The sequence below is a fragment of the Somniosus microcephalus genome, chromosome 5, assembly GCF_052327205.1.
Source record: "Somniosus microcephalus isolate GS21.2 chromosome 5, FLI_Smic_1.0, whole genome shotgun sequence".
NCBI lineage: Eukaryota > Metazoa > Chordata > Chondrichthyes > Squaliformes > Somniosidae > Somniosus > Somniosus microcephalus.
This window is the reverse complement of record NC_140991.1, coordinates 235854677-235879626: the sequence shown is the minus strand read 5'-3', so window position 1 is coordinate 235879626 and position 24950 is coordinate 235854677. Positions and strand designations below refer to the sequence as shown.

The following is a 24950-nucleotide window of genomic DNA, read 5'->3' as shown; positions in this document are numbered from 1 at the left end:
CCACCACAGCAAGTCAAAGGCTGGCTACTTGGCGACAAGGGTTATCCACTCATGACATGGCTCATGACTCTGTTCCGGAACTCATGCACACGTGCACAGCAGGCCTACAATGAGAGCCATACTGCCACAAGGAACATTATAAAGCACACCATCGCTGTTCTCAAGTAACGCTTCTGCTGCCTGGACTGCTCTGGAGGAGTCCTGCAGTACCCAACTGAGTGGGCCTATACTCTCTGGAGTTTAGAAGAATGCGAGGTGATCTCATTGAAACATATAAGATTCTGAGGGGGATTGACAGGATAGATGCTGAGCAATTGTTTCCCCTGACTGGAGAGTCTAGAACTAGGAGGCATAGTGTCAGGATAATGGGTCGGCCATTTAGGACTGAGATGAGGAGGAATTTCTTCACTCAAAGGGTTGCGAATCTTTGGAATTCTCTACCTCAAAGGGCTGTGGATGCTGCGTCGTTGAGTATATTCAAGGCTGAGATCGATAGATTTTTGGACTCTAGGGGAATCAAGGGTTATGGAGATCGGACGGGAAAGTGGAGTTGAGGTCAAAGATCAGCCATGATCGCATTGAATGGTAGAGCTGGCTCGAGGGGCCTTATGACCTATTCCTGCTCCTAATTCTTATATTCTTATCAAGATTTGTGGTAGTATGATGCATGCTGCACAACTTGAATATAATGAGGGAAGAGCCCTTGCCACCACCTATTAGGCGAGAAGCTGAGGACCAGAAGCAAGAGGAAGAGGAGGAGGAAGTGGAAAAGGAGGAGGAAGTGCAATAGGAAGTGGAGGAACAGGAAGAGGAAGGGAGACTACAACATAGACGGCCCCTTTCTGCCCGGGCTCTATGTGATCTACTAATTAATGAGCGATACGAGTAACTTCAACCACACCTCCTCATTCACCAACAGTTCCGTGCTCCTTACCTTTCCTCTATCACTGACTATCCCATTGTCCTCTTTCCAACAAAACAAAAATAAAAAATACCAGAAAATGCACAATGCAATCTAAATTTATAAATTCAATCATGACATAATACATTCAAAAATTAACTACTCACTTTTGTGCATTTACTTCCGTGTGCCTTTGTCTATCCTAGGGCTCCTATGAGGTGCTTCCCAAATGACTGCATCATGGCTGGTGGAAGGCTGCTGACCACCAATTGAGGTGACTGCAGACGGCCTTGAAGGGCGATCTTGAGCATCTCTGGGCCTAGAAGGCCCGGCTTCAGACTGCACCATCTCAGCCTAGGCTGCAGTAGTCTGGGCTGGCTGGTTGATAGGCAACAGCAAGGGCACTGGTGGAGTGGCAGGTGTGGGAGCAGGAATTCTGTCATCCTGAGAGAGAACAGCAGGTTTGTGTTCCATGGAGGCATTGCCATTCTCCCAGGGCAGCGCCTCAGCAATCATACTGACCAGTTAGAGAACAGATTGATGGACTGCTGTGATCCCTCTTTCCATCCAGTATTCAGAACTTATCACTTATATGCCCATCTACCACCTTTGAGTTGGTTGCAACACACATCCTAGGAATAAGCTCATAGGTCCAGTCCATCCCTCTTTGAAGTTGAATCCATTGGATCAGGAAAGTTGCTCCACAATGTTACCCTGTTGGCTAAAACCAATTTCACAGGACTTTGAGCACAAATGCCTGCATAACAAAATTAAGTATTTTTATGTATGGTGTGTTATTTTATTCCTTTTTCTTGGCCATCATATGTGCAGATTTAAACTTGGTTGCTTCTAGCTGCTTGTTTCAAGCTGCAGATACTTTTCATTATGGTCTTAATACATATCTGTACATTTTTTCCCGTGAAACAAAAGGGAGTTAATATGCTAATATCTATTGAGTAGAGCCATTAATATAATTCTGTCCCGTAGTGTGCGAATAGCTATTTCATCAATTGCATAGGCATCCTGTGAATTCCTATACAGGTATTCCTATGATCCTATGAACTGTTTGATCTGATAGAGTTGAACAATAGAAATAAAACTTCCTATACCTTCTGTCCATTGGGTAAAACTATGGGAAACATGACAGGAATAATTCCGGATTCATGGCTTCAGTAAGAACTAAGGGGGAAAATTCAGTTGTTTGCGCCTCCTGTTAGCGCCTTAAGAGGGCGCTAATGGGGCACAAAGCAACTAGCGCCCGGGCGCGGCAATGTTTGCGCCACTCGCGAAATTAACTAGACATTTTGCGGCGGCGCTAAACACTACCGCCACGATCTCCTGCGCCGGCAGATCGTGACATCAATCGAGTGCGCAACACCCCGGTAGCGCCCCGGACCGGATATTGAGGGGCGCCCCCTGCCTTACTGCCTGCCGCTAGCAACAACAGGTTGAGGGGAGCGTTTTGCAGTCAGAAAGGGACTGGGGAACGCTATTTAAAGGCGACCGCTTCCTGCCTTTTTTTGTTGGTGACATTTTTGTACCACGCATTCTGAGAGAGAGAGACTTCTGGAGAGATTCAACACTGAGTGAAGGAGTTTTGCATACTGAGCAGCACTTTGCAGGTTCATTTTGATTTGCCCTTCCTTGTATCTATTTAGAAGAGACTGTGGCGCCTGCACTCTGAGCTCTTTCCCTGGGCCTCTCCATTGTTCTTTCCAGCAGATTTGATGCACAGGTCTCTCCAGGCCGAGATTCAAGGCTGCAATGAGCAGGATGTGGATGGAGTGCAAAATCAACCCTCCCCTTTAAGATAAAAACAGGAAAATGCTGGAGAAGCTCAGCAGGTCAAGCAGCATCTGTGAAGAGAGAAACAGAGTTAACGTTTCAGGTCGATGACCTTTCGTCAGAACTCCCCTTTAAGAACTGACCGGGGTCAGTGTGTCTGTGTTCCATTCCATGAACACATGAGCTTCGCCAGCGCTCTGAGGTAGCGCCTCGCTCCTCGGCCTTTGTGCCTTAAGACAGGTGTGAAGCTTCTGATTTAGCGCTCCAATCACCTCCAGGGGCGATAAAAGCCAAGTTTGCAATCGGAGGCGATAATTAACGCCAGGCGTTAAACTTTGCGCACGGCCGCTAATGCAGCCCCAAACAGGGCGATACTGAATTTTCCCCCCTAAGTCTTTTATTGTCTCCTTTCACCCCTTTTGTTTTCCTTTGCCCTTTTTTCACACTTCCTCGACTTTCTTATTATTTCGCAGCTACTTTTTAATTTTCTCTCCTTGACTTCTTCATTCTTTCTCCTTCCTTTTTCTTTTCTCACCTACAACTCATTTCCTGTCTTGCCTTGCAGTCATCATTCTGTAGTTTCCTCTCTCCATTTTTAAAATTTTTAAATTTCCCTTAGCTGCCACTTTTTCCTCTCTTTCCTGCAGCTTTCTTCTCCCAATCGTTTTACTTAAGTTAGCTTTGCTCTTTTCACAGAATCACAGAATCACAGAAACCCCACAGTGCAGATAGAGGCCATATCGGCCCATCGAGCCTGCACCGACACATATCCCACCCGATCCCCGTAACCCCTGCACCGACACATATCCCACCCGATCCCCGTAACCCCTACACCAACACATATCCCACCCTATCCCTGTAACCCCACGTATTTAATCCCCCTAACACTAAGGGCCAATTTATCGTAGCCAATCAACTTAACCCGCACATCTTTTCTCTTCCCTTTTATTTTTTTGCAGCCTGAACCTGTCCTCCTTCGTTCATCATTTTCTTACACCGATCATGCTGCCTTATAGTGGGGGGTAAACTAGGATAAAGTGCAGGTCATTGAAGTAGTCAGGGCCTCAGCCGTGTAATGGTCAAGTTTAAGCATTTGGAAGCGGATCTGGGTGGCAGCCATAAATGTATGTTGGGCTGCAACAATTTTATTAGTAAATAAATATAATATATATATAATAATCATTAGTGGTGCATGGAAAATGCCATTTTTTTCAGAACCCTCTGCTTTCTAACTCAGTTCTTGTGTCTACAGATGGGCGGCATGGAATCAGTCATCACAGGGCTAATTGATGAATTCAAACTCCTGCGTAACCATAGAGAGATCTTCACACTCTTCATAATTTCAATTACCTTTCTGGTGTCTCTCTTCTGCGTAACTAACGTAGGTCACTTTGTATAAGAGTTGTGTGATGAAATATATGCCTTCATCAGCCCCTGTGTTTTACCTGCTTTGTATTGTGTGTACCGCCCCCTTTTTCCTATTGTGTGTATTGGCTACGCCTCTGTCTTTTGTCATATAAAGGTCTCAAGAGCTGTATGAGTCATTCTATCAGACGAACCCGATGTGGAAAGACCTGCAATGTTCTTAGTGATTAAAAGCCTTCAGTTGAATCCTTTAAACTCCTTGGCCTAGAAATTCACTGGCCTTAGCGCCGCTTTTGAGGCGCTAGAGGGCCTAGCGCCGAAGTTATGGCCAGTTTAGAAATTGACAGGGGCCCTAAATCGGCGTTAGGCCGGTAGCGCTGCGCCGGCACCGATGACGTCATCGGTGTGCGCAGCGTCCCGGTTGCCATGGTAACCCGCCCGAACTCGGAAATTGAGTTGCGGCCGCCTCGCCCGTGGCAACCGCAAGCAACGTTCTGGCAGAGGTGCCTTACAGAACTTTGCGCCGGCGCATTAAAGGCCCCGCGGCGGCCGGCCGCTTTCCCGCCGGCTGCCTGGCCGCAGCTCCCTCCCCGGACTTCCCCCCCCCCCCCCACCGGAACAGAAGCAAGCCCAGCACTTGTCCGAGGTGCCGGGCTCATTTTTAAAGAGATTATCGCGGGCCGCGGCCGGGTGCAGGCAGCTCCTCCTTAACGGAAGGAGGAGGCCTGCACTTCCCGAGCCTGCCGCACCGCAGCGGGCGCCGCAGCGCCGGAATAGCGCCGCAATGCGGCGCGTGGCGCCAGTTTTGAGGCGCTGAGACCCCTCAGTAGCGCCGGCAGCCGTTTGGGCGCGGTGCTACTGAATTTTTGGCGCGCGCAGGGGGACTTAGCGCCGGCACTAACTTCCGGCGCTAATGCCCTCGCTGCGCCAAAACCGAATTTCTAGGCCCTTGTCTTTGAGTTATTGATGGCACATCAATTTTAATCACTAAAACACCAAGATGGATCGACTCCTGAAACCAGAGCGCTTGGATCTGGACCCCCATGCCTCAGACGCAGCCACACAGTTCGGACACTGGTTCCAATGCTTCAAATTTTTCATCGCAAACTCATCCACCGCCATAGCAGCCGCAACCGCCACTGGAGACGTGAAACTGGGAATCCTGCGAAACTGGGTGAGCCATCGGGTCTCCCCTCTCATCCAAGATGCCACCAGCTACGGGGATGCCTGCACCATTCTGAAGGCCCACTACGTGCGGCCAATAAACGAGGTGTACGCCAGGCATCTTCTGACTACTCGCACGCAGCGGCATGGTGAGTCACTAGAGGACTTCATGCTAAGCCTAAAAGTACTGGGCAGAGACTGTAACTGTAAGGCCGTGTCTGCCATCGTGTACACGGAGGAGCTGATCCGAGACTCCTTTATTGCGGGCCTCAGTTCAAATTACATTCGGCAGAAACTGTTTGAAAAGGAGGGACTGGACGTAAAACAGGCTATGGGCATAGCGCGATCGCTGGATATGGCCCAGAGGAACTCTGAATCCTGTTCCTCAGGCCACGCGGCCCACCCCGCCTCGTGCGCGCCGTGGGGGCCGCCATCTTGGAAGCCATCTTCACCTCCCAGGTCTCAGGCCAGCCCAGCACCATCGGAGCCCCAGCCCCCACCCAGGGGCCCCACTACTGCCGCGATGCATCGGGGCCCGAAATGCTACTTCTGCGGCCAGGACAAACACTCCAGGCATCTGTGCCCAACGAAGGGCACCACCTGTTTTAAATGCGGGAAGAAAGGACATTTCAGCAAAGTCTGCAGAGGGAACCCCGCCTCCAACTCCGCCACTGCCGCGTGCGCGCCGTGGGGGCGGCCATCTTGGACGCCATCTTGTCCACCCTTATGGAGTCCACCATCTTGCCCCGACTACACAGACCTCCAGGACCCACTGGTGGCCTCGATCACAGTGGATCAATCCAGGCCGCATCTGTTGTCTAGATCGACGATGGACATAGAGGTAAACGGGAACAAGGTTAAATGCTTGATTGACTGCGGGAGCACAGAAAGCTTTATTCATCCTAGCCTGGTAAAATGACTTTCACTAACGATAGTCCCCACACAGGGCAAAATCGCCATGGCTGATAAGACTCATACCTCAAAAATCACAGGTTTCTGCGCGGTTATGTTGTCGGTAAAAGGCACTGATTACAGAGATTTTAAACTATTGAGAATGCCAGATCTCTGTGTGAGCGTGATCTTGGGTCTGGACTTCCAGTGCCACCACCAAAGTATCACGCTTACCTACGGTGGGTCCCAGCCGCCCCTCACAGTGTGCGGTCTGGCTACCCTGAAGGTCAAGCCGCCCTCTCTGTTCGCCAACCTCGCACCCAACTGTCGACCCATAGCGACCAAGAGTAGGCGGTACAGCTGGGAGGACAGACGGTTCATTGCATCGGAAGTAGAAAGACTCAAGCGGGAGGGTATCATCGAATGCAGTACCAGCCCGTGGCGCGCCCAGGTAGTAGTAGTTAAGGGTAGCGAAAAGAAGCGGATGGTGATAGATTATAGCCAGACGGTTAATCTATACACCCAGCTAGACGCCTACCCTCTGTCCCGCATAGCGGATTTGGTTAACCAAATTGCGCAATACCGGATGTTTTCCACCATCGACCTAAAATCGGCATACCACCAGCTCCCCATTAGGCCGGAGGACCGTCCATACACCGCCTTCGAGGCGAACGGACGCCTCTACCACTTCCTCAGAGTCCCCTTTGGGGTAACGAATGGGGTCTCGGTCTTCCAGCGGGAGATGGACCGCATGGTCGATGAGAACCAGTTAACAGCCACCTACCCATACCTAGACAATGTCACCATCTGCGGCCACGACCAGCAAGACTACGACTCGAACCTCGCGAGATTTCTGAAAACCGCCCTCAGACTCAATCTCACCTACAACGAGGATAAGTGTGTCTTTAGCACCACGCGCCTCTGTATCCTGGGCTGCGTGGTGGAAAACGGGGAAATTGGTCCGGACCCCGACCGATTGCGCCCCCTACGGGAGCTACCCCTACCAAACACTCCCAAGGCCCTGAAAAGGTGCCTGGGGTTCTTCTCCTATTACGCCCAATGGGTCCCCAATTATTCCGACAAGGCCCGTCCCCTCCTGAAATCAACGTCCTTCCCGCTCACGGCCGAGGCCCACGCCGCCTTCAACAGCATTAAACACGACATTGAGAAGGCCGCGCTGCAGGCAGTGGACGAAAACATCCCTTTCCAGGTCGAAAGTGATGCGCCCGACTTCGCTTTAGCAGCCACCCTCAACCAGGATGGGCGGCCCGTAGCCTTTTTCTCAAGAACCCTCCAAGGGCCCGAGATCAGGCACTCCTCGGTAGAGAAGGAGGCCCAGGCCATAGTGGAGGCAGTGCGGCACTGGAGGCACTACCTAGCCAGCAAACGCTTCACCCTGCTTACCGACCAGCGGTCGGTAGCCTTCATGTTTAACAACAAACAGAGGGGGAAGATCAAGAACGACAAAATTCTCAGGTGGCGGATCGAACTCTCCACGTTTGAGTACGACATAATATATAGGCCAGGGCCCCTCAACGAATCCCCCGACGCCCTATCACGAGGGATGTGTGCCAGCATCCAGGGGGACAGGCTACAGGGCCTCCACAATGGCCTCTGCCACCCGGGGGTCACCCGGCTATTTCACTTTATAAAATCACATAACCTCCCCTATTCCATCGAGGAGGTCCGGTCGATGACCAGGGACTGCCGCACCTGTGCGGAATGCAAGCCCCATTTTTTCAGGCCCGACCGAGCCCACCTGATCAAAGCTACATGGCCATTCGAGTGCCTGAGCTTAGATTTCAAGGGACCACTCCCCTCCACCGACCGCAATGTGTACTTTCTCAACATTGTGGACGAGTACTCCCGCTTCCCATTCGCCTACCCCTGCCCAGACATGACCAGTGCCACGGTCATCAAGTGCCTCGGCAACCTGTTTTGCACATTCAGCATGCCTAACTACATCCACACTGACAGGGGGGCGTCGTTCATGAGCGGCGAACTGCGCCAATACCTGCTGTCGAAGGGGATAGCCACGAGTCGGACCACTAGTTATAACCCCCGGGGTAACGGGCAAGTGGAGAGGGAGAACGCGACAGTGTGGAAGGCGGTCACCTTAGCACTAAGGTCTAAAGGCCTCCCCACCTCCCGCTGGCAAGAGGTCCTCCCAGACGTACTCCACTCGATAAGGTCGCTACTGTGTACTGCTACTAACGCCACTCCTCATGAGAAGATGTTTGTTTTTCCCCGCAAATCAACCTCAGGAGTGTCCCTACCCTCGTGGCTCTCCACCCCAGGGACAGTCCTATTATGGAAGCATGTGAGGGGCCACAAAACGGATCCCCTCGTGGAGGCAGTACACCTACTCCACGCAAACCCACAGTACGCGTACGTCAAGCACGCCGACGGGCGTGAGGACACCGTGCCCATAAAGGACCTCGCCTCGGCAGGAAGCGATGACGACCCATCACCACCACCCCCAGAAGAACCTCCACCATCCCCAGGCTCACCACCCCCAGAAGTACCTGCAACACCCCCAACACATGGGTATGCCCAGGAGGGCACCACGGACTCCCGGTCGGAACCCGAGGTACTGTTGCGATGTTCAGGAAGGACTATCACACCCCCGGACAGACTAAATCTGTAGAAGGGGTGAATGTGATGAAATATATGCCCTCATCAGCCCCTGTGTTTTACCTGCTTTGTATTGTGTGTACTGCCCCCTTTTTCCTATTGTGTGTATTGGCTACGCCCCTGTCTTTTGTCATATAAAGGTCTCAAGAGCTGTATGAGTCATTCTATCAGACGAACCCGATATGGAAAGACCTGCAATGTTCTTAGTGATTAAAAGCCTTCAGTTGAATCCTTTAAACTCCTTGTCTTTGAGTTATTGATGGCACATCAAGTTGTTTTCAAAATAAGGGTTTACTGGAGCTCTTCTGATGGTAAACATATTGCTTTTGTTTCAGAAAGATTAACTCTGAAAGTATTAGAAGAATGGAACAGTTTAAGTGAACTATGGTGTCACTGTGGCCCTAAACTTTACCTGATCTGAGAGTGAACAATTTGATCCTTGGCTCCAAATTGGATTTTTTTTTACTCTTGGCAGTATTACTCTGGAATTCCCTCCCTAAATCTCTCACCCTCTCTACTCTTTTCTTCTTTAAGACACTCCTTAAAACCTACATCTTTGACCAAGCTTTTGGTTATCTGCCCTAGCATCTCCTTATATGGCTTGGTGTCAAATTTAGTTTTTTTGATAATGCTCCTGTCAAGTGCCTTGGGACGTTTTATTCCAATAAAGGCGCTATATAAATATAAGTTGTTGTTGTTCATTCCGCTGTCACCTCTCTTGGAATGTTTTTGTTCCTAGGGCGGCATCTATGTGTTTACTTTACTTGACAAGTTCGCAGCAGAGACATCCATTTTGTTCGGAGTTCTTATAGAAACCATTGGAGTCTCCTGGTTTTACGGTAAGTTAATGTTGACTGGGACAATCAGCTTTCTCTTTAACCTACACAGCTGAATTCTTGTCAATTAGTCTAATTTTTGATTGATAATATAAGTGTTACAATGTAGGGCAGTTGTGGTTTATTGACAACTATCTGTCATTCTTTGTTAAATATGAGTCTGATAACACACTGCTGGGCTAAAGGTCATTTGCTAGTCAGCATAGTGGAACAGCAAGTCACATACCAAGTTCTGATTAAAGTCCCCTCCCCACTGAAAATAATGCCTCTTTTTCTGCAGTCTTTTCAAGGACACCCCACTAGAAGCCCCTGTATCATTGGATTATCACAACTGTGGTTGCTGAACAAGCGATATAGAGCTGTTTAAAATCAGCAAGTATGTTAATCAGTTTAACATCTCGAATTGCAGAATCCATGGATTCTTGCAGCCAGTGGCAGACAGATAGTCACATTGTGCGCAGTTTGTACAGAGAATGACTTGATGGCCTGAATGGATTCCTTGTTATGAGATATGTCAGAGGTGCTAGGTGCAAGGGCTAGTGATGACTTCTCTTGCGACCCTGTATGTGTGTGCTCTTTCATTGAACCTTCAGGAAAATGAGGGGGGAGGGCTGAGAGCAACCTGCTCTTTGCTTGTACGCATTGTAGCCACAGATACTCCACCCTGCTCTCAGGGAAAGTCCCAAAAATCACAGAGCACGTAAAGGGGTCAGATACTAAGGGTCTACGCCTCATTTTCCTCTCCTTTGCATCCGGGTACTGAGCATTCCCCAGCTGTAATGCAGAGGAATATCGCGGCAACTATGTCTACAGGATTCATATACAGGACTTGACAGTAAGACACACATTTGTCATAGTACAGGTCCATGACTGAACATTTTAGCCAATGTGTACTGGACGTATTTACATGTGAGAGTCTAATAACAGGCATCACTTTTTGATATCCTGTTCCTATGTGAGGAGATGTTTGGAGATATACAGGTGCTGTGCCTATTCACCTGGGGCTGATAACCCATGGACCTTCTGGTGCATTCCCAGAGTAACTCTGATGGAAGGGACATAAATTAGGCTGGGACTGGGATATGTTGGGTCCCATCCTTCTATTGGAGCTTCTGTTTGGCATAGTGGGGCAGAGCCTCTGCCCACCCACCCCAAACAGGGCCAGTTGCATAGGAGGGGTGGGGCCGGGGGCAGGGACTCCTAGGCTGGGAGTTCCAACATCCTCGAACTATCATATGTCGAGTGAGCCATTGGTGCCCAGTTCACCGAGTGAGATCAGGCATAATGGCTGCTCAATTAGCAGAAGTGAGGCACATGTAGGTTCCAGGCCTGGGTTACGGCTTTGGCCACAGAAGACAGCAGCCAATTTATTTTGTATCAGCCCCCTTCCAAAGGAGATTAAGGCGGCACTTGTGTCTGATTCTCCGGGGACCCCAACACACACCTTCTCTGCCCAGCACTCTTCTACCGCAGTTTGTAACCTGAGATACAGACACCCGTGTGAGACATGTAAATTAACAGATTGATAGATTCTTGTTAGGCAAGGGTATTAAGGGTTATGAAACCAAGGCAGTGGATGGAGTTAAGATACAGATCAGCCATGATCTAATTGAATTGTGAAACAGGCTCGAGGGGCTGAATGGCCTACTCCTGTTCCTATGTTCCTAAGAGAACTCCCCATACCCTGTGGGCTTTGCAGGTTCAGGATCAGAGGTCCTGGGCGGGCATGTTTCCCAGGACACTGGGCCCGTGCATTTATGATTCCCTAGTCTAAAGTCCATATTAGATCATTTGCCCGTATACAACTACTTGTATTCCAGCTGATGTATTCCAGCCATGTCTTCCAGCTGATGTTTATATATCAATTGCTGTTGTTCCTTCCCCTCCAAAGGGGAAACATTATGTGACATACCTGATAAGCCTGACAAATAAACCAATCTTTACATCATAGATTGAGCATACATTTCTATTCTAGGAGTTGATCGTTTCAGTAATGACATTGAGAAAATGATAGGCAAAAGACCTGGCTTATACTGGAGGCTGTGCTGGAAGTTCGTCAGCCCCTGTTTCCTTCTGGTGAGTCAAAAGAAGTTTAAAAAAAAATTCATTTCAAGGTGTGTGTATCGCTGGCAAGGCCAGCATTTATTGCCCATCCTAGTTGCCCTGAGAAGGTGGTTATACAACTGAATGGCTTTCTAGGTCATTCCAGAGGGCAGTTAAGAGTCAACTATGTTGGTGTGGGACTGGAGTTACATAAAGGCCAGATTGGGTAAGGACGGTGGGTTTCCTTCGCTAAAGGACATTAAAGAACCAGTTGGACTTCAACAACAAAAATCAAATCAAATCAATCTGACAGCTTCACTGGAAACTGCACCATAAGCATGGATTATACTACCCAGGGACTGTTTTATGAAGCTGAATGGTTGTTTATAGATGTTCAACTATTGCAATGAGGCCATTTCAGCACAGTGGAGAATGCAGTCTTTGGCCAGGATCTTGCCTGAGGAGGCGCGTTGGGAGTGGGACTGCTGGTTTCTGGGTTCTAGTCCCGCCCCCAGTGTGACGACCTGACGCTATTTTCCCTTGATTGGCCTTGTTAAGCCTGCCCTTTTACCCAGGCTCACCAATGACTCTCTCCTTAGGAGAAAACAGATGGCAGCTGCATGTGAGAATGCAGAAGCCATCTGTCAATTCTGCTGATCAGATGAGGCTTCACAGAAACATCAAGGGGGAAAAATTGGGTTGCGCCCCCTTTGGGGCGCTAACTTCGCAACACTTTTAGCACCCCGAAAAGGTTAGCACCCCCGTGCCCAAAATTCACCGGTAGTGTCCCAAGAGGGAGGCAGGGTGCAACTGAAAGCGCCCCGCCTCCCTCTTGGGGTGCTGTGAGTGAATATCACAGCACTACGTGCCGCAGCGCCATGCGCTACGTGCCGCGGTACTGCAGGCCTTCCTCCCCTTATTAAAGGGCTGGGGCCTAGCGCAGCATGACCCGGGGCCCAGCTGGGCCACCAAGGATCGGAGTACTGGCAAAAGAGCCCGGCACTCAAGAGAAGTGCCGGGCTCATGGAGCGCAGCCGGCACTCCACAGGGTGGCGGGGTGGCTGCTCAGAAGGCCGGGGACGGCAAAGCGGGCAGGTGCTGGCAGGCGGCCAGCAACAAAAATGGCCGCCCGGCACCTTCCCTTTAATTTGCGCCGCCCCAGCCGCAGGTAGGCCCCCCTGACCCTGTCAGATATAGCGTCCAGCGGTAAGTCAGGGGCGCTACTGAAGATTGCATCCGAGGCGCGAGTGGGGCGTTGCGCACGGCGATGACGTCATCGTCAGCGGTGCAGCACCACAAGGCGCTAACGGTTACCGCCGCCGCTAACCTCCCGCTGAATTTCGTGGGAGGCGTTAGCGGCGCCGCGCCCAGGCACTAGCTACTTTGCGCCCCGTTAGCGCCCTCTTAGGGTACTAACGGGAGGCACAAATCAACTGAATTTTCCCCCCCAAATCTTGTCACCTGCAGATACATATAAACGGATTAAAAATATTTCTCACTACATTCGCTCACCTGTCATACTTACCTGTGCACCATTGCACCCATCACACTACCTCTGCAGCTGTCATTTGCACACTTACACTGCAGCAGACCCACAGCTCACCTCGCTGACCCTGGCGGGGTTTCCCGCCGTCGGGAAGGCCGCATCAGCAGGCTGAAAATGGGGAAAAACCTCTTAACTGCCTGGTAACTACCTGTTAACAGGTAGTTAATTGGCTCTAATCCCCTCCCCGCCGCTAGGAGACGGGTCCCTGCGCGAGTTGGGATCCACCTCCCAGGAAGATGGTTCAGAGGCAGGTTGGGAGTGGGGTTGGGACCCGCTCCCAATTTTTCCCATTTTCCCAGCTGTCCCGCCTCCAACCCCGCCTCCTTGGGGCTGGTAAAATCCAGCCCTTTCTGTCTGCTTCTGTTCGAATTACTGCACATGCTATGTATGTAATTTATTCTACCCCATTCATTTGATTGCTCCAGCTCTTGCTTGAAACAGCTGGGATATATATTGGCAAACATTTTTATATTGATTTAGATCATATTACGAAATTGCTTTAATTTCAAATAATTGGATTTTTAAAGGTGACAGATAGCCTTTTTCAATTTACAGTTTCCAACCTCTCTTTGTTCAACTTTTGTTTCAGATTCTATCATCCTGGTACTTGTAGGTGCTTAGGCTGAAATAGTAGATGGAATCACTGATAATGCAGGATTCCCCATCACTACCACTTGTAATGCTTTATTCATAAAGACATACAAGGTCAACAACCACAAGGAATGAAGTAACAAGCTGTTATGTTTAAGTCAATAAGTTGTACGTCTTATATTGAAATGATAAACCTGGGGTGTGTTATTTATACAGTGATTATGCTATTACTTCTCAGTGCTTTCATTCTATAGAAGACATTTTTCATCAATCAATTTTTAAAGTTGAGTGCCTATCCATACAAGTTTTTATATGGATATGCACAGTCACTGATTTGGAGTGGTCCCATACAGATTCAAAACATTTGTCATTGTGACAATTCTTTGTGACCTTGCAAAGGAAAATCCTAAGATGTTTTATAAGTATATTAAGGGCAAGAGGATAACCAGGGAAAGGGTAGGGCCCATTAGGGACCAAAGTGGCAATCTGTGTGTAGAGCCAGATGATGTAGGCGGGGTTTTAAATGAATTTTTTGCATCTGTGTTCACTATGGAGAAAGACGATATAGACATAGAAATCGGGCAAGGGGACTGTGACATACTTGAACATATTAGCATCGAGAGGGAGGAGGTACTAGCGGTTTTAGCAGGCCAAAAAGTGGATAAATCCCCAGGCCCGGACGAGATGTATCCCAGGCTGTTGTGTGAGGCAAAGGAGGAGATTGCAGGGGCTCTGACACAAATTTTCAGAACCTCTCTGGCCACAGGGGATGTACCAGAGGACTGGAGAACAGCTAACGTAGTACCATTATTCAAGAAGGGTAGCAGGGATAAACCAGGGAATTACAGGCCAGTGAGCCTAACATCTGTGGTAGGGAAATTATTGGAAAAAATTCTGAGGGACAAAATTAGTCTCCACTTGGAGAGGCAAGGATTAATCGGGGATAGTCAGCATGGCTTTGTCAAGGGTAAATCATGTCTGACCAATCTGATTGAATTTTTCGAGGGGGTGACTAGGTGTATGGATGAGGGAAATGCTGTGGATGTGGTTTACATGGATTTCAGTAAAGCTTTTGACAAAGTCCCGCATAGGAGACTGGTCAAGAAGGTAAGAGCCCATGGGATCCAGGGTGCCTTGGCGCGTTGGATCCTAAACTGGCTGAGTGGCAGGAGGCAGAGGGTGATGGTCGAAGGTTGCTTTTGTGACTGGAAGCCTGTGTCCAGTGGGGTACCTCAGGGATCGGTGCTGGGACCCTTGCTGTTTGTGATCTACATAAATGATTTGGATGAGAATGTAAAAGGTATGATCAGTAAGTTTGCAGATGACACGAAAATTGGTGGGGTGGTAAATTGCGAGGAGGAAAGCCTCAGGCTACAGGACGATATAAATGGGTTGGTCAGATGGGCAGAAAAGTGGCAAATGGAATTTAACCCCGAAAAGTGCGAGGTGATGTATTTTGCACGGACAAATAAGGCAAGGGAATACACAATGAGTGGTAGGACCCTAGGAAGTACAGAGGGTCAGAGGGACCTTGGTGTACATGTACATAGATCCCTGAAGGCAGCGGAACAGGTAGATAAGGTGGTTAAAAAGGCATATGGGATACTTGCCTTCGTTAGCCGAGGCATAGAATATAAGAGCAGGGAGGTTATGATGGAGCTGTACAAAACGCTGGTGAGGCCACAGCTGGAATACTGTGTGCAGTTCTGGTCGCCACACTATAGGAAGGATGTGATTGCTTTGGAGAGGGTGCAGAGAAGATTCACCAGGATGTTACCTGGGATGGAGCGCCTCAGCTATGAAGAAAGACTAAACAGGCTGGGGTTGTTTTCCTTGGAGCAAAGAAGGCTGAGGGGGGACCTGATTGAGGTGTACAAAATGATGAGGGGCATAGATAGGGTAGATAAAGAAGAACTTTTCCCCTTAGTAGGGGGGTCAATAACAAGGGGGCATAGATTCAAGGTAAGGGGCAGGAGGTTTGGAGGGGATTTGAGGAGGAACTTTTTCACCCAGAGGGTGGTTGGAATCTGGAACTCACTGCCTGAAAGGGTGGTAGAGGCAGGAACCCTCATAACATTCAAGAAGCATTTGGATGAGCACTTGAAATGCCATTGCATACAAGGCTATGGACCAAATGCTGGAAAATGGGATTAGACTGGACAGGGATTGATGGTCGGCGCAGACACGATGGGCCGAAGGGCCTCTTTCTGGGCTGTATAACTCTATGACTCTATGTGGGCTGCTAGGCCCTGACAGAGCAACACTGGGACCACTACTCCAAATAAACTCTGCTTGAACGTTAACATGAGGCCAGCTCATAATATTTAAGTGTTGCTCCCAGCACAATGTTCATGATGCGCTCAGAGATTGTCAGATACGCAGGGGCGGGGTTTCCTGCGGCAGCAGTTCCCTGAAAAGCTACTGGTGCTTTAACTGCACCATCTTTTGGTGGGGGGAGGGGAATGATAGCAGCACAAAGGCCTTTTGAGGCAAAACTGCACAGGAGCAGGTAAGCTAGGTGGCCTTAGAGTAGGGTGACCATATTTTCTAAACCGAATCTGGGGACACACAGGGTGGGAGCACAGCAAAGTAGCCAGGACAGAAAATGTAGGTTGCGCAGTGTAGCAAGGCAAAATTTTTTAGTAGCCTGTATTTTAACACTACAATTGGAAAACAAATGTGCATATAATTACCGCGGATGTGACGTCACATTATTAGAACATAAGAAATAGGAGCAGGAGTAGGCCAATCGGCCCCTCGAGCCTGCTCCACCATTCAATAAGATCATGGCTGATCTGATCCTAACCTCAAATCTTCTATCACTCTGCATCCACCCGAACCCATGTGATCTCCCGGGAGAGGCGAAAAACCAGATAAAGACCCAATGGCCAATTTGGGAGAAAAAAATCTGGGAAATTCCTCTCCGACCCATCTAGGCGATCGAAATTCTTCCAGGAGATCACTCTGTCCCTATATTTTCTACAGTACTTACCTTCTGTAAAGGCGATCTCCACCCCAGCCAGGAACAGGAATAAAACCATCTCCTGAAATCTAACACAGAATTAGAACACAGTAGGAGCAGAACAAGGCTACACGGCCCCTGGGCCCAGTCCACTACCCACAGGGCCATGACCATTCCGAACCTAGACTCATGTCCAGTTTCCTGCCCGCTCCCCGTAACCCTTAATTCCCTTTACTTCTAGGAAACTATCTATTTCTGTTTTAAATTTATTTAATGATGTAGCTTCCACAGCTTTCTGGGGCAGCAAATTCCACAAACCTACCACCCTCTGAGTGAAGAAGTTTCTCCTCATCTCAGTTTTGAATGAGCAGCCCCTTATTTTAAGATTATGCCCCCTAGTTCTAGTTTCACCCATCATTGGGAACATCCTCACCGCATCCACCCGATCAAGCCCCTTCACAATCTTATATGTTTCAATAAGATCGCCTCTCATTCTTCTGAACTCCAATGAGTAGAGTCCCAATCTACTCAACCTCTCCTCATATGACCACCCCCTCATCCCCGGGATTAACCGAGTGAACCTTCTTTGTACTGACTCGAGAGCAAGTATGTCTTTTCTTAAGTATGGACACCAAAACTGTATGCAGTATTCCAGGTGCGGTCTCACCAATACCTTGTACAACTGCAGCAATACCTCCCTGTTTTTATATTCCAACCCCCTAGCAACAAAAGCCAACATTCCATTGGCCTTCTTAATCACTTGCTGCACCTGCATACTAACTTTTTGAGTTTCGTGCACCAGGACCCCCAGATCCCTTTGTACTACAGTACTTTCCAGTTTCTTGCCATTAAGATAATAACTTGCTCTATGATTTTTCCTGCCAAAGTGCATAACCTCACACTTTCCAGTATTGTATTCCATCTGCCAAATCTCTGCCCACTTACTTAGCCTGTCTATGTCCCTTTGCAGGTTTTTTATGTCCTCCTCACTCACTACTTTCCCTCCCATCTTTGTATCATCTGCAAACTTTGATATGTTACACTCGGTCCCCTCCTCCAAATCGTTAATATAGATTGTAAAGAGTAGGGGACCCAGCACTGACCCCTGTGGAACACCACTAGTTACTGGTTGCCAATCTGAGAACGAACCATTTATCCCAACTCTCTGCTTTCTGTTAGAGAGCCAATCCTCCACCCACGCCAGAATATTAGCCCCAATCCCGTGATTTTTTTTATCTTGAGCAATAATCTTTTGTGTGGCACCTTGTCAAATGCCTTTTGGAAGTCTAAATACACTACGTCCACTGGTTCCCCTTTATCTACCCTGTATGTTACTTCCTCAAAAAACTCAAGCAAATTTGTTAAACATGACTTCCCCTTCATGAAACCATGCTGAGTTTGTCCTATTAAATTATGTTTATCCAAATGTCCCGTTACTGTCTCCTTAATAATGGACTCTAACATTTTACCAACCACAGATGTTAGGCTAACAGGTCTATAGTTTCCAGCCTTCTGCCTACTACCCTTTTTAAATAAGGGTGTTACATTAGCAGTTTTCCAATCTGCCGGGACCTTTGCTGAGTCCAGTGAGTTTTGGAAAATTATTACCAATGCATCCACAATCCCTACCGTTACTTCCCTCAAGACCCTAGGATGCAAGCCATCATGTCCAGGGGATTTATCCGCCTTGAGTCCCATTATTTTACCAAGTACCACTTCCTTAGTGATTTTAATCGTATTTAGTTCCTCCCCCCCTGGAGCCCCCTGTTTGTCCAGTGTTGGGATATTCTTAGTGTCCTCTACTGTAAAGACTGATACAAAATAATTGTTCAGTGTTTTTGCCATCTCCATGTTTCCCACCATTAATTTCCCGGTCTCATCCTCTAAGGGACCAACATTTACTTTAGCCACCCTTTTTCTTTTTATATAACTATAGAAACTTTTACTGTCTGTTTTTATATTTTTTGCTAATTTACTTTCATAATCTATCTTCCCTTTCTTAATCAATCTTTTTGTTATTTTTTGCTGTCTTTTAAAGACTTCCCAATCTTCCATCCTCCCACTAGATTTGGCTACCTTATATGCCCTTGTTTTTAGTCGGATACTATCCTTAATTACTTTGCTTAGCCACGGATGGCTATCTTTTCTTTTACACCCTTTTTTCCTCAGTGGAATATATTTTTTTTGGAAGTTGTAAAATAACTCCTTAAATGTACACCACTGGTCATGTACCGTCTTACCCTTTAATCTATTTTCCCAGTCCACTCTAATTAATTCCGCTCTCATACCTTCATAGTCTCCTTTATTCAAGCTCAGCACGCTTGTTTGAGATCCAACCTTCTCACCCTCTAATTGAATATGGAACTCAACCATGTTATGGTCACTCATTCCAAGGGGATCCTTTACTAGGACATTTTTAATTAATCCTGTCTCATTACACAGGACCAAATCTAAGGTTGCTTGCCCCCTGGTCGGTTCAGTTACATACTGCTCAAGAAACCCATCCCTAATACACTCAATGAACTCTTCCTCAAGGCTGCTCTGCCCAATTTGATTTGTCCAGTTAATATGATAATTAAAATCCCCCATAATTATAGCTGTTCCCTTATTACAAGCCTCAACTATTTCCTGATTAATACTCCGTCCAACAGAGTTGCAACTGTTCGGAGGCCTATAGACTACACCCACTAGTGTTTTTTTCCCCTTATTATTCCTTATCTCCACCCAAACTGTTTCACTATCCTGCTCCTTTGACCCAATATCATTTCTCTGTATTATAGTGATTCCTTCCTTTATTAACATAGCCACCCCACCTCCTCTCCCTTCCTGCCTGTCCTTCCTGATTGTTAAATAACCTGGTATGTTTAATTCCCAGTCATGGTCACCCTGCAGCCATGTTTCTGTAATGGCCACAAGATCATACCCATATGTCATTATTTGTGCCGTTAACTCATTCATTTTGTTACGAATGCTACGTGCATTCAGATAAAGAACTTTCAAATATGTTTTGTAACACTTAGTTCCTGTTTTTTCCCTTTTTAGTACTTTACTTTTTGCTCCATACCTTCTGTCCCTTCCTGACACATTCTGTTTTTTAATTCCCCCACTGCTACCTAAGTCTATGACCTTCTCTGTTGTCATTTCTATTATTTGCTCTCTAGAAACCTCCCCCCCACTAATTAGTTTAAAGCCCTCTCTACAGCCCTAGTTATATGATTCGCCAGGACTCTAGTCCCAGCACTGGCCAAGTGGAGTCCGTCCCAACAGAACAGCTCCCTCCTGTCCCAGTACTGGTGCCAGTGTCCCAAGAAGCAAAACCCATTTCTCCCACACCAGTCTTTGAGCCACGCATTTAACTCTTTAATTTTATTTATCCTAGCCAAATTCGCTCGTGGCTCAGGTAATAACCCAGAGATTATTACCCTTGAGGTTCTGTTTTTTAATTTGACCCCTAGCTGCTCATACTCCTTTAACAGAACTGTCTTCCTTGTCCTATCTATGTCGTTTGTACCAACATGGACCACGACAACTGGATCCTCCCCCTCCCACTCCAAGTTTCTTTCCAGCCCAGAAGAGATGTCCTTAACCCTGGCACCAGGCAGGCAACACAGCCTTCGGGACTCCCGCTCTTGACTGCAGAGAACCCTATCTATCCCCCAATGATACTATCCCCTACCACTACAACATTTCGTTTTACTCCCTCCACTTGAATGGCCCCCTGTACCACGGTGCTGTGGCCAGGTTGCTCATCCTCCCTGCAGTCCCCACTCCCGCCCTCACAGAGAGTAAGAACCTCGATCCTGCTGGACAAGAACAAGGGCTGCGTCTCCTTCAACACTACATCCTGGATCCCTGTACCTTCCTCACTCGTAGTCACACCGTCCTGTCCCTGACCACGGACTACATCTGCAGTAATTAACTTCATAGGTGTGACCATCTCCTGAAACATAGAGTCCAGGAACTTCTCCCCCTCCCTGATGTGTCGCAGTGTCCGAAGCTCGGTCTCAAGCTCCATAACATGGAACTTGAGTTCCTCTAGCAGCAAACACTTGTCGCAGATGTAATCACCGTGAGCCTCAATGGGGTTCACCGGCTCCCACATCTCGCAACAGTAACACATCACCTGCTCCATTCTATATAACTAATTTAATTTCTTATTATTAGTTATGAAGACCCTGCCCGGATATATATGATAATATCACACCACTATTCAATAGGACTTACCAACTTAAAGGTATGAAAGAGAAGAGAAGGAAGAAAACCAACCAACCAGCTGATCACCAACCTCCTCCTTGAATACTGTCTGTGGAGCCTGTTTGGTTGACTCGTCTCGCTGCTCCGCCTCCGCAGTGCTGTCTAAGCCTGGGAGTGGGGAACAAAACAGAGCAAAAAACACACCCTCACCTCCCACTTATCCGAACTCTCCCACTTAGCAAAACTCCAACAGCACTCAATGCACAAAGCACTCCGTGCACTGCACTAGCCCCTCCCCTTTAATACCCGGATTCTACTTCCTGTTTAAACTGCCCAAGAATTTAAAAAACCCTTAAAAAATTAAACTTACTTCAAATAATTGACTTCTTAACACACTAAAATTCACAAAATACACTTAAATGATTTTTCTCCCACTTAGCAAAACTCCAACAGCACTCAATGCACAAAGCATTCAGACACCGTTTATAAATAATACAATAATACTGCTCAGGAACGTCAGTTTTTCGTACCCACTGTCTATACGGCCTATTCAGAAAATCTCTTCACATCATGGTCCAAGTCAATTATTTTTCACAGATTTATTAATGATTGCTGTGCTATCTCCATGTTGCAAGAAAACCAGCATGACTTTGTTGCTTCTGCTAGTGGAATATGCGTAGGGATTAACCTCCATCAACCATCATGCAGTCAACGGTAATGTGGCTATGTGGAACAGGTGTTCTGCTGCACACTGCTTCCAGGATATGAAAGATTACATGGGAGGGTCTCTGAGGGTTTGCCCATGTTCCTATCTTTAGTTTACAAACTGCTGACCACAAAACACAACCAAGCAGCATCCAACTGTTGGTTCCAAGCTTTCTGTACACTGACTGACACCCACCTCTACCTCTCCACTGTGGTGTATGTAACCTGTTCCACCTTAAGAGAACTTAAGCCTGGTCCACCTTAAGAAAGGTACTACTTTCTTTGGCTGCTGTATACGTAATACCGGTGGTGACCACACCGGTATATAAGCACAGGGTAATAATATTGTATTCAGTATAGTCCGACCTCCAACCAGTAAAGACCTGTTGAATTTACTCTTGTGGTCTGTGTAGTAATTCTCACTATAACACACAGACTTAACAGTGGCGACGAGTCCGATTCTTACCCTGCTGCAGTAATTTCCGCGGCGACTTCGTCCACAGACAGGACGTCGAAGAGAGGTTTCCACCCTCATCACCTACGGGAAGACACGTCGAGCGGCAGGCATCGAGCAACCGGAGTGCAGAAGACATCCTGACCTCGAAGCCTCCATCAGCGACTGTCAGCTTCTTCTACTACCTCGTGGTGGGTAAGTCGGGCAGCGACGCGACAGAAAGTCAACCGCGTTGGCTGTACAGACGGGGCTGGGAAGACGGAGGAATAAGGGCGGTGAGGTCGATCGCGACCAGAGATAAGGGCCGGGCCGCTTTCGAGCGAGAGGCGCAGCGCGGGACATCGATCGCGACCGGAGATAAGGGCCGCATTCGGGCTAAAGGTGCAGCGTCTGGGGAAACTGAAGGCGCGAGAGCCGCGGTGAAGCGGAGACAGCGTCGGGGGACGGGTGAAGACCGCCAAGCGCGGGAAAACCGCCATTTTGTGGGCGGAGGACGACTGCAAGAGCGGGAAGCCGCCATCTTAGATAACATTAAAAATCCGATAAATTGCTACGATGCCTAAACATGGGAACATTAATGCCTTCGACAGCGATATAGAAGACTGGGTTATGTATGTAGAACACATACAAAACTATTGTAAGGCAAATAAAATTCCTGAGACAGATAAAGCACTAACATTACTAAACTTAATGGGTGCGAAGACATACGGGCAATTGAAACACCTGTTATCACCAGATGAACCGGCGGATAAGACGTTCGAACAGATTGTTACTGTCCTAAAAAATCATCTTAGCCCCACGCCGCTGATGCTAGCGGAACGATTTAAATTTTACGATTAAAGACAGCTGCAAAATGAAAGCAATGCTGAATATTTGATGGAATTACGTAAGCTAGCAAAATATTGTCAGTTTGGAACGGGACTGACAGAGGCACTTCGAGATAGATTTGTGTGTGGTTTATTTAAACAGGATACACAAAGGCGACTGCTCGAGGAGAATGAGCTGTCTCTCGAGAAGGCGGTCACTATGGCAGCAGCACACGAGGCCACAGCGAGAGGCACGGCAGTAATGTAGCTACAGCCACCGGAACTCGGTACAAACAAATTGGGTTTGAGTTCTGTCAAATGTTATCGTTGTGGAAAGACAACGCACGATCAGAACCAGTGTTGGTTTAAAAACCAAGAATGCAGAACGTGTGGCAGGCTTGGCCACATAGCTAAAGTATGCCGGTCAGGAAAGAAGACCAGCAATAAAAAGTCACCGCAAGGAAAATATGCAAAGGTACACAAGGTGACAAAGAACAGCATCTCGCTAACTTGGAACTGGTGCTCAACAGACTGAAAGAGTATGGACTTAGAGTAAATCGGCAGAAATGTGAGTTCTTCCAGAAGCGGATCTCGTACTGTGGTCATGTCATTGACCGGGAGGGGCTTCATAAGTCTCCTGACAAGATAGCGGCAGTTGTAAAGGCTCCCGCTCCGGAGAATGTCTCTCAGTTGAGGTCGTTTCTAGGATTAATTAACTACTACCATAAATTTCTGCCAAATCTATCCACGGTGCTGCATCCATTGAACGCTCTTTTACAGAAAGCGGTACCATGGGACTGGGGCGAAAACTGTAAGAAGGCATTTTGCAAAAGCAAAGAATTGATCACCTCAGAGGAAGTGTTGGCTCACTTCAACCCGACACTGCCTATTCGGTTGGCTTGTGATGCTTCTCCATATGGTATTGGGGCAGTACTCTCACATAAATTGCCAAATGGCACGGAAAGGCCAGTCGCGTTTGCATCCAGATCATTGACCTCCGCTGAGCGCAACTATGCGCAGATCGATAGGGAGGCCCTTAGCCTTGTATGGGGAGTGAAGAAGTTTAATCATTACCTACAGGGCCAAAAATTCACACTTCTGACAGACCATCAACCGTTGGTGTCCATTTTTAACCCTAAGAAGGGTGTTTCGGTGATGACAGCACAGCGTCTCCAGAGATGGTCTCTTTTCTTAGGGGCACATCAATATCAGATAGAATTCAAAGGTACGAAACAGCATGGCAATGCTGATGGCCTGTCGCGCCTGCCACTACCTGAAGATGAAGACACGACGGAAGTTGACCCTGTTGAGTTATTTCATTCGACCATTATCGAGTGTTTACCTGTCACCAACGCAAGTATTGAAAGAGAAACCAGGAACGACCCAACACTGTCCAGAGTCTACGAGGTGACAGTGAAAGGATGGCCTACACGGGGTGATCCTCTGTCACCGGCATTCTCGGCAAGGTGAGACCAGCTGTCCGTCTGCCATGGTACTTTGATGTACGGGACAAGAGTGATTATTCCTCCCAAGTTAAGGGAAAGAGTTTTAAAAGAACTACATGAAGGTCATCTGGGGGGAGTTAAAATGAAAAGTCTTGCTAGGGCTTACGTATGGTGGCCGGGTATTGACCAACAGATTGAGGAGTTAACGAAAAGCTGCGCTGGGTGTCAAAAGTGCAAAATGCACCTCCGATAGCACCGCTACACCCATGGGAATGGCCTTCAGCCCCATGGCAACGCGTACACATTGACTTTGCTGGTCCATTCATGGACTCCATGTTCCTAATCGCGGTGGACGCACATTCCAAATGGCCAGAAGTCATCAAGATGAATACCACTACTTCAGAAAAGACAATTGCGGTGTTAAGAACAATATTCGCAAGGAACGGATTGCCAGAACAGATCTGTTCGGACAACGGACCACAGTTTGTATCGGAAGAATTCCAACAATTCTTAAAGAAGAATGGAGTTAAACATTATACCTCTGCCCCATATCATCCGGCTGAAAGATTTGTCCAGACATTCAAAAAGGCTATTAAGGCCATGAATGATGATCAGATTCCGCTGCAAC

At 47.8% G+C, this 24950-nt stretch overlaps 1 protein-coding gene across 1 annotated transcript in view; it reads left to right on the top strand.

The window, feature by feature from the left end:
- Positions 1–24950, top strand: part of LOC147117608 (sodium-dependent dopamine transporter-like) — a 237638-nt gene that overhangs the window by 60095 nt on the left and 152593 nt on the right. Inside the window, exons 10-12 of the mRNA XM_085989385.1 lie at positions 3939–4067; positions 9480–9579; positions 11552–11652. Coding sequence (XP_085845511.1) covers positions 3939–4067; positions 9480–9579; positions 11552–11652 — 330 coding nt within the window. The remainder of the gene's footprint in view (positions 1–3938; positions 4068–9479; positions 9580–11551; positions 11653–24950) is intronic.